The following is a 10,860-nucleotide window of genomic DNA, read 5'->3' on the forward strand; positions in this document are numbered from 1 at the left end:
AGTGTTTGGCATTCATATCCGCGTGGGGTTTCTATTACTGATAGTGGGCTGATGTATAACTGGCTTTCAGTGATTATGTGTCTCACACCATCCCCAGAGGTCGGCCTAAGTCTGACCATGAAGTTGGACTGATTTATTATACAGCCTACAGTATTAGAAGAACAGGTGCTGGCCCTTAATGATCCCAGTGGGAATTTGCTTTCGTCTTTGATTAATTGGAATGTTAACAGGAGAAGAGTTATCCTAATAGCTTCTTGTTGCCAACCCTGCGGAAGTTTTTAGAGGGGCGAGAAAGGAAAGCGCTTTAAAAATAGACTCCATCAGAGCACGCTGGGAAAAGACCTGCCATTTAAATCCCGACAAAGCAATTTGCAGCTCATAATCAAGGGAACGGAAACCGTTTTTTATCGCATTTCCCTTTACAGTATAAGCTGGTCAGTTCCGCCACATCCACAGCAGAAGTTAGCGTGAGCCAAACGCTGGTAAATCTTGACCTTATGTGCACGTTTGTTTGTTTGCTTTAACAGGTCAGCTGGAGCATAACCTCCAGTCGTTGCTGAGAGGTGATATTCCGTCACGAAAACACGGTTATTTGATAAGAGCTCGTGATTATCACGTTGGACAGAGATTATCATACATGAAATGACAAATTAAACAAGTATATTTTTAGAGCCTCCAAAGTGAGATGAGATAATATTTAGCCCGGTGACTGCTTATTTTCAGTCGCTCTTTGTCAGCATCTCACCACCTCTCCTCTCAAAGGCTGTCAGACTCAAAGGATGGCGTGTGTGTGACGTCTGAGTGGCCCCGTGGTGGCTGGAGGGTACTCAGAGGTCAGTGCGTGATGATTTTGCTCTGCAGATGGATGACTGTCTTTTCCTCGAATAGATGACACTTCTGTGTATTTATAGATATGGTATTTCTAGACATTTTGTGGACCTTTGTTGCCCAAAGGTCCAGTTAACAAACGCGCGGTTCCTATTTATAAACTGTGGCGGTGTATCAACACACACCATTGCAATATTTTTGGCTTGATAAAAGAATTATTATATGTCATCCATTGTTTCGTCGAGTTGTCATTAAGATAGGGATCAGCAGTCACTGAAAACATCACGTAGATCACCGTGGCAAGCTGGAGATTCACCAGAGGACGCGCTCAGAAAATAAACAACTCCAAATTCAGTAATGGCGTGGACATAGCACAGTACGTGGCAGAAAGGCTGAAACTTTGAGTTTTTCTACTCTGACAGGAGAAGACGAAAAAACGCATGCTGATTGGAACAATTGCCGGATTTTCTGCGAATCAAATCTCTGCATATTTTCCTGTTTGGAGCAGATGTATACCAAACAGTGGTGACCCCCACTCTCCTTTTCAATGGGTTCGGGGTGATGTGCGCCGCGTCTAAGTGGAAACTGTTGCTCTTCAATCTCAAACATTGACCAGAATGCCAGGAATTCAATTGTGTGCAGGCATTGGGAAACCTGCAACCTGCGTGTGACTCGACCTGCCGGGTCGCATCGCCGATGCCCCGTGGAGCATGCAGGCTGTCATACGCGGAACGACTCCAGGTACGCTCCAGCGTGTGTGTGTGTGTGTGTGTGTGTGTGTGTGTGTGTGTGTGTGTGTGTGTGTGTGTGTGTGCCGGAGAAGAAGCGAGGGTCAAATGCGTTGCCTCCACAATGAGTTGACCTCATTCGTCTTGTTGATTATAATCTGTCATCTCCGAGAGCACAACAAAGGATACAATCATGGTTATTCAGAACGCGCTCTGCGGAAAAGACGCGTGAAAACAAACCGCACATTGCGCTAAACCTTTTCACCTTGTGGAGAAATAATTATGATTGACAGAAATATTCACCGATACAGAAATGCGCTCGACTCACATTTAATAATAATTAGCCAGTGTTATTTTAATCCCGACTGCACGGTTGCTGTTGTTATTCCCGCTTAGTCACTAAAGCGTCACTTTCCAATTAAGATGATATGCGGGAGATGAGTCCATAAGGCTGTGCTCGCCATAGTTAAATCGTTGTTCTTCTTCAGGTCTCAGCAGCTCTAATGTCATTGTGAACTCTATTATTGTTTCCGACAGTCACATCTAGATATATATAGGCTGCTAAACGTGCTCTTAGTGTAAAGGCCTGAAGGAAGCTGCTCTTATATGTCTAAAAAATCCCACCAATTCATTCATAATGAATTCGATATATTATAAACTCCCGAGGTCAGCGTAAAAGAAGACTATATTAAAGCAGGCCTGTGTCGCCTGGGCTGAACCTCGGCTGGCCTTATCTGTCTCAGCCCCCCGAGACATCCTGTATGCAGGCCCATTGTTCCCTGCCGCCCTGCTGAACGGACAACCTTTCTGCGCAACTGCACACCTGCCGCGCCCGAGTCCGCACACGTCTTTGTATATTCGCGCCTTTTATAGACGAGCTTTTTGGTCCTCAAGTTTAACTAGTAAGGTGTGTGTGTGTGTGTGTGTGTGTGTGTGTGTGTGTGTGTGTGTGTGTGTGTGTGTGTGTGTGTGTGAGAGAGAGACACAGAGACAGCGATGTATGTTTACATATGGAAGCCTTTGGTGCAGAAAGGCTTTCGCCAATATAAAGTGTATAAAGCAATTGTCATATAAAATAGACCTATAATAATAATAATAATAATAATAATAATAATAATAATAATAATAATAATAATAATAATAATTATAAACTTTGTTAATAAACTAAAAGTTCAACTTTCCCCTTTTTAAAAACAAACAAACAAACAAACAAACGCACAAATAAATCAATAAATATATGACAAAAGCTGCTGTACTGATTGATGGATTCCAACTTTAAATCAGGAGGAGAAAGAAATAAAATAAACTCCACCTCTGGTTGGACAGTTTATGTAAAGGGCCAGTTTATGTAAAGGCCAGCCGAGGTTGCACTGGTCGAAACATTATTTCTTGTTAAACCCCTGTATTTATTATTTCTGGAAGCTTGTTTAGAATACAGTTGCCTTTCAAAAGCGCCCTTATCTCCTTATTGTTTACAAAACATTAATGTGAGGAAGCTGAGAACGTACACAGCTACATTTCAGGCTTGCCTCGACGCTCCCTCTGCACACAGGAGGATGGAGAAGTGTCAGTGTTAGTCTGAGTGAGACCCGGCTGATGGCATTTTCATTCTGTGTTTCTGTTCCCGCAGTTTTTATACGAGCTTTGGGCAACAATGTTAAGAGGTTGTCTGAGCTCACTGATCCCCGACAGCTGCCTGCTGCTGAGCAAGAAGAAGAAGACACGCTGTTTACAATTGGGCCGAGTGTCAAGTCAATTTATCTGTGATTAGGACTTTGTGCAGAGTCTGTCTGTTACGATGAAGTGAAGTTTACTTTTTTTTTCTCGCTGGATTCTTTATGCGCTTGAATAATAAATGAAAAACAGTCATCATGCGACATGCGCTGACTTTTGTGTCTGAGGATTATAAGTGAATTATGCGCTTTATCAGCAGCCAATACCCAGGGGCGAGAATTCCTTGTTTATGCAGTCCTCAAAAAAAAGAAGAAAAAAAAGAAAAAGCTATCGTTTGAATTTCGTTTATATACATGCAAAAAGTCTATGCGACGTTTTCTGTCAATAAATTACTTAAATGAAAAAATTATCCATGACCCACATGCATTTTGTACATATGCAATGAAATAATTGCCTACGGTTAGCTTACTTTAGCAAAACCTCATGTACTGTGCGTGTCCATGGCGCCGTGTGTGTGGCTTTCGTTCGGACACCGATGGTCTCTGCAGTAGAAAAAAAAAGAAAAAAGATTTTTGCGTCCTATTTTGGCGCACCTGGACGATGACCCTGTTTGACCGTCCCTGTGACGAGTAAAAGTTGGAGCGAGGTGAATGCTTGGATGCGCCTCCTGTGGTGCCCTGAAGTCATGTGTTGGGAGTTTGTCATCTTTAAATGATAGTCCAATAATTAATTTAGGAAATAATATTTTTAAATGACCTGACGATTCCTTAGTAATTCACTGTGCGTGAAAGCTATAACCTATTCGAAAGATACACTTTATTTGCAGTGATCGATCACTCAGATGTAAACGCAGACAATAACGCCAATATGTCGATGCTTTGTGATAATAGCAGGGAAGAGGTTGAGATCAAGTTTTACCAAGAGGCTATTTCAATTTTCTTCATGGATGTTCCTCTGGGCTTCATGGAATTTTATTTTCTTTAGTTCTGCAATCTCTCAGTAAAACAAAAAGAAGGGAAGAAGGAGGAGCTGTCTGAATGTGCCCCACTTTCACCCTTCAGAGAAGACTGTCAGCAGATGTCAATATTTTGTAAACTACATTTGGGATGAATGACTTTATCTTTTTTTTTCGTCGTGTAACGTGTTACTGTTACTGGTATATATATATATATATATATATATATATATATATATATATATATATATATATATCTTAACTGATTTTATTTGTTTATTACCAATACTTATAGCTAAAAACAAAAATATACTAAAAAACGCAAACAAACAATACACTAATGCCGTAAATCAATTCCACGATATTGTCGAATTTATCATTATTGTTATTATTATTATTATTGTTGTTATTATTACTAGCGGTAGAAGGCATTAGTAGTGTTGCTGCACTTATAGAGAAAGACTATTTAGATGTATATGTATATTTAGATATTTATGATCATAAATTACGAGCTGAAATTTTCCAGTATATGTGTGTATTTTGTTTCTTTGTCTGTTTGAAATTAACTAGTAAAAAAAGTGGACTGTTACCTACACGCAACGCGGCTGGAGATGGGAAAAATATAAAATATTAAACATACGACATTAATTGTCCTTAGCGGGCATAAATACTAATGAATAAGTCTAAATGTGTTTTTATTGTAATGCACACAACGCAGACACTGATCCTTAGTTGAAAGAGAAAGCTTTTACCTGGTCACACTAATATAATAAATCGATAGATTTTTTAAATGTGTATAATTTGAGCCAAACAGTTCAATAGAATACATATTTAATTTTTAAAGTGATACTGAGTGCGCCTATCAGCCATTTTTATGTAAGCCTATACTCAGCCGAACACGCGCCGCTGTTAATAGTGTTATTTTCTTTCTTGAACAAGCTGTGAAAAAACTCCTGCATCATAACCAATGTGGCACTTTCATGTCGTGTTAGGTTCACAGATTTGTTTATTACTGATTGCTCGCCTACTGCCAGCAGTGGTTGCTATAATAGCCTAAAGCATACAACAGATTACTTCATGACCACTTAATTATTTAAGAAATACAACTTTATTAAGAAATTGACAAACCTAAAAAAAAAAAGGGAAAGTGCTAATTAAAATGAAACATGGCCCCAACATTAATGAAACATAACTAATCACATTTATATATATATATATAAAAACGATATTTAGAAAGAACAAAATCTGACACTGGCTGGCGTCATTTTGGAATTTACATCATGTAATCAAAAAGTATGAAAAGCCCTGAATTGTTTTTTTTTTCTTTTGGTAGTTTGCTGGATCTCTACCCACACCTTTTAAACCTAACAAAGTATCCAACTATAGCAGGAGGTGAAGTATCACCGTGCAGGCCTTTCTCGGTGCAGCTTACTAAGAAAGCCAAAATTAGCTCTGATTTAATCACACATTAAAACTCTGACTTCATTAGGACGTCTTTCGGCAGTAAGCCGAAGGAAAGCTGAGACAAATCATTACGCACACCAAAAATACAGCTGGACCGATGTCAGCAATGTCTATCCATTCAAAATAATCAGTTTTTCATTTCACAATTTTGATTTTACAATACCGAGTTATGGCCATCAGTCCAAGTGTAATACAGGCGCACGAAATGGCTCCCAGAGGTTGTGCTACCTGATGAATGAGCAGCCGATGACTCCTTTACCTCCTGTTTCCATTTCATAAAACTTTCTCAGCATCACCTCGTGCATATAGCTCCCCGTCGGCATTTAGATGTCAGCTTGGAACCGAAGAGATCTGAGTCAGAGTGGTCTCTTCAAAATACTGTCGGCTCTGTTTTGAAATCACAGGAATTACCTCTCTGTCTCTCTCCCAGAGTCTTCATTTTTGCACGGACCAGTTGGTAAACTTCAAATATCAATCCTCGTGTGTAATGCCGAGTGTTTGGTCTCGTGTTCCCAGTATGAGCAGTGCATCATGGAGAGCTCCGCGGGCTGGCGGGAGCACGCGAACTGAAGGCCGGCTCCGTTACTGGAGGAGACCGGAGGTGGTGCCGCGGTGGCAGGGCTCAGCTGCTGGGTATGATGGGGATGGTGATGGTGACTCATGCCGTTGTAAGAGTTCACCATGCTGGGGAGCGCCATGCTCTGCACCCGGGAGTAAGGGTTATATGATGAGGGGGCTGACAGCCCCTTGACGTTCACCGGACTCACGTTGCCGCTGGCCATCTGACAGGACGTGTAGGGCATCGGAGTGGGCGGCTGGCCCAACGACCAGGAGTTGTTCATAAAGCTAGACTGCAGGTACTTGGGTGGAGAAAGGTAGCCATAGCTGTCCCCTCCGAACAAGGCCTTCCCCGGCTGGAAGTGCGTTGGTGGGGGTCTGAAAGGCCGCTTCATCCTGCGGCGTCGCCTGTAGTTCCCCTTCTCGAACATGTCCTCACAGGCTGGGTCGAGGGTCCAGTAATTCCCCTTTCTCTCGCCGCCGCCCTCCCGCGGCACCTTTATGAAGCATTCGTTAAGACTCAGGTTGTGTCTGATGCTGTTCTGCCAACCTTTCTTGTTCTTCTCGTAGAAGGGGAATTTGGTGATTATATACTGGTATATGCCGGACAGCGTGAGGCGCTTCTCGGAGCTCTCCCGGATAGCCATGGCAATGAGAGCGACATAGGAGTACGGCGGTTTCTGGGACGGATCCGGCTTCTCAGAGACTTTGTCCTGAACCGGCTCCTCTTTTGGGCGCTCTTTCTCCTTGGTCGTGTTAGTGTCGTGGATCATTAGGGCCATTGCGTCATCCTCTGGGTTTTGGTAAGTGGCCATCCTTGCGCACACACCAAAACAAACAAGTCCAGTCTAAACTTTGAAAAGAACACCTTTCTGACGCTTCTGTCTCGATCGGTGAAATGCTGCGCTGCAGAATCTCAGGATGCACCAGTGAGTCGAAAACTGTCCTCCAAATTGCGCACGGAGAAATCTTAATTGTAATTTTGCGGATCAGTACGTGACATGCACCAGACCTTCCTCTCTCTTCAGCTGAGATTTTTCTAAGCTGTTTTCTGATGGACGCGCAACCCAAGTTTTAGACTGTGAGTCAGTAAGGCCAGCCCTTTTCCCTTTTTTTCAGGGCCGCTGACAGGCTGCTTTCGCTCTAGCGCTCTACACCGAGCGACGTAGTGCTTTGTGATTTGTGCGTATTTTAGTTCCGCCTTCCGTGGTTCCAGTCAATGAAAAAACGAGCTCTTCTTCACTTGTTGAAAATTGTATTAATCAGAAAGGGTTCAAAATACTAGTAATAATATGCGCGATAAACACCTATTTACAGTAAAATGTAGGCATAAAACACTGTAGGAAACCTGAATCTGTTAGTGCGTAATGAAAATAGAAATACAGGTATTCGTTGAAAGAATGCAATTATGCTTATAGCTAGTGAATTCGTTGCTCAAAATATTATATTAACATGACTGACTCTGCTGTTTGAGTCAGAAAGGAAGCAAGCTTTTCAGAAAAAGGGGTGGAAAATATTAATAATAACAATAACAAAAACAGATAAAGAAATGTCCCGAAGTATGTCTTTGGGCAAAACAACCCCAAAATTAAATATTTGGAACAAACGTATTCCAATTTTCAAAGTAATTCTGTTTAATATATCTATATTTTTCCACGTTTGAATGTGAAATATAAAATTTCACTTTTTCTAGTAAATTCAATATATAGTCCAAAATATATAATCAAGTCCACACATTCTCACCAGAGTCATGCATATTTGTAAACGGCTGTAGAGTCCACATAATTCTTACAAAATCCGGATAGCTAGTGGTGCTTAATTAGCTCACCGCGGAGAGGGAAGTGCGTGGTGAAGTATACATTTCTCTGGCCACCCATGAGGGTCCCCTCGGCTTTCTCTGGGAGTGTATTTCCGTGCTTTGGGAGTCTTTGCAGGTGGAGCAGCATTGCCATGTGTGTCATCACCCTGCACCCAGTCTGCAGCCAGTCTGCAGCAGCTGAACCGCGCTGAGAGCCAACCATCTCTCAACATGCAATTACCGCCGACTCACACTTTCGAGCGTTACGACGCGTTGTTATTTCTTGTTCCAATGTCTTTTTCACGTGTTTACGACGGACAGCACTTCCCGATAATCTCTGCACCGCCATTACAGGTTTACTTTGCAAGTATATGGCTTGGTTAAAACATGACATCATCATGTTAATTAATACAAATATTATTTAAGAGAATACACTAAGAATTCCTACTTACTTACCAGTTACCAGTCACTTTGTGGAGCGTTGGACTGCCAGTACCTCATAAGACTTTGTTGTCATACCATCTCTTACCGTATATTACTAATCTCCATTTGCACTATTTGCTTATTTGCACTACTCTGCCTGGTTTACACTCATGGTCATTTATCCTTACTTGAATATTGTATATTGCATAGCTTTCTTGTTATATGTAAAATTGTATTGTATTTATTTAAATTTTTATTTTTAATTATTTTATTTGCATTTTTTAATCTAGGGTTTGAGAGTAACGAAATTTCTATTCTCTGTATGTCCTGTACATGTGGCAGAATTGACAAATAAAGTTGACTTGACTTGACTTGACTTACTTGTCCGTAAAACTGTAAAATCATTAAAAAAGATACTTATGCAAAGAAACGGCCCTAAATGATAAAAATCAACCCTGTCTCAGAGAAATCACTTTTGAATTTGAAATATGAAAGGCTAAATGCTTATAAATGGACGTTAAGTTACATTTTAAAAAAATTATAGGTTTATTCCCATTGCACTTGAAGGCACATTGCCTTGTGCTCATTTATACAGGGCATCTATATGCGGAGTGGTTTGCGTTTGTGCAAATAAAGTAGAAATCACAAAAATAAACCCGGCCGTTAAATGTTTAGGTTTACCTCGCGATTCCATGACTTGTTTAGTCTTCCTTTATTGTTCCACATTGTTCTTCTGTTTTCTGCTTCTGCACTCACAAAAAAAAAAAATAAATAAATAGACGGGGAGGGGGGGAATCGTTCATATATATATATATATATATATATATAATTGGAAATGTAGAAGCATTACAAAATATAGCCCATCGTTATCCCTTTTAATTATGTATTGTAGTCCTCTAACCCTTTCAAACTTCCCCGGTGGCCCCTGTGCAGCACCCGTAAAACCCTGTATCTCACCGCTTTTAGGCTAAAATGCTAAATAGCAAAACTTAATCAGCAATTTCTTTCAAAACGGGTGTGCTTATTTAAATATAGCCTTTTGATAAGGCAATTCCAGAGTCTGTAATCTTTGTAATCTATGACGTCTTGAAAATAATAATAAAGGTCAGCTGCTGTCTCAAAATAATTAGCCTGCTTCATTTGTGTCACCTAAACGACCCCACGTAACCCCGTTAGGTTCCGGTTCAGGTAGTCTAGCTCTAAATGTTTTTTTCTTCTTCTCTCTCCGTGTTGTAAGAGGACTTACTTGACACTTGTCTCTTCAGGTTCAAGCCGCTGGTCTTAGGGCAATTTTATTATTATGCTCCGTCCCTCTCCATTAGTCTACCTGTAACCTAATAGAGGAATGGTTTGTTGCGCGACACGCACGCGCTTCACGTCACATAACAAAGCTGTAAACAGCATGTCGACAATCCGTAAACAAAATAAGGACCCTGAAACCTGAACTGGTTGTAGTAGTTACAGGCTTCAGGACAGCCCTGAGGAATGTTAATGTGAGAGCACAGCCTGTTTTTAAGGTAACTTTGACATACAATAAAAACAAATAGACTATAAATAACCTCCCTGTAGACTGTCTACTACTAATATAATATAATTAATAAAAAATAATAAAATTGTGTATAACTGAAGAGTAACAATGATTTTTTTTAAATGTCTTCCACTTATTTGAAGTTTTCTTCTCTGCACCTTAGCAATTATCAAAAACTGTGCTTTGAAAAACCCACGAATAAAAATCCACCTCACAAACGTTTTTTTGTTGTTTCGGATTATTTCTGCCAGTTCTTAATAATACCAGATATGAGTACTATCCCTGCACATTTTCTGGATCTGATGGGCGTGCACTCCTGAGACTCAAAAGGCTGTCACAGAGAGACAAGAGTAGTCCGTGTCTTCTTCCTAGATAAATACACATCCTCCAAAAGTCTTCTCAAGTTATCGCTTGATCCCAGACACCTCGTGGAAAAACTTCCCAATAAAAAAGCCTCCAACTCCCGGCCCACCACCCGCACACAGTCCGACAGACTTCCAATACTTCTAAAAAAAATTCATTTTTGTAAATGCACCTAAAGTTAGGAGAATGTTTAGTATGTGTATTACAAGCCCGCGATATAGATTTTAGTCCATATAGTCCATCTTCCTGATGACTACAGACATGATCCAAATCACAATAATTCTAAAACAATCAGTGTTTAAATGTTTTTGCTCTTTTAAGTTACTTTTACTTTAGTTTACGTTTTATGATAGACTCGCAGCCACAACTTATTTTCCACATATGTACAACACCTAGGCCATAGTTTTCCTATAGTGTGAGCGTGAGGCAGGCCTCCAGTGAGCTGAGGAGCCATCATTGTAACGGGCCTCAATCTAATTTGAAAGAGTGGAATTCCTGTTCTCTCGCACTTCCTGCACTCGCAGGTCTGGGACTAGGATGT

General features: G+C 40.7%; 1 protein-coding gene across 1 annotated transcript; it reads right to left on the reverse strand.

Moving 5' to 3' along the window:
* Positions 1-4,536: 4,536 nt before the first annotated feature.
* Positions 4,537-7,300, reverse strand: foxl2a (forkhead box L2a). Its single transcript, XM_084951255.1, has one exon. It carries the CDS (start codon positions 7,020-7,022, stop codon positions 6,114-6,116), a length of 909 nt encoding a protein of 302 aa, XP_084807381.1. The 5' UTR covers positions 7,023-7,300; the 3' UTR covers positions 4,537-6,113.
* Between the last annotated feature and the right edge of the window lie 3,560 nt (positions 7,301-10,860).

Source organism: Perissodus microlepis, chromosome 14 (assembly GCF_051167445.1).
Source record: "Perissodus microlepis isolate ML-2025 ecotype Zambia chromosome 14, ASM5116744v1, whole genome shotgun sequence".
NCBI classification, from domain to species: domain Eukaryota; kingdom Metazoa; phylum Chordata; class Actinopteri; order Cichliformes; family Cichlidae; genus Perissodus; species Perissodus microlepis.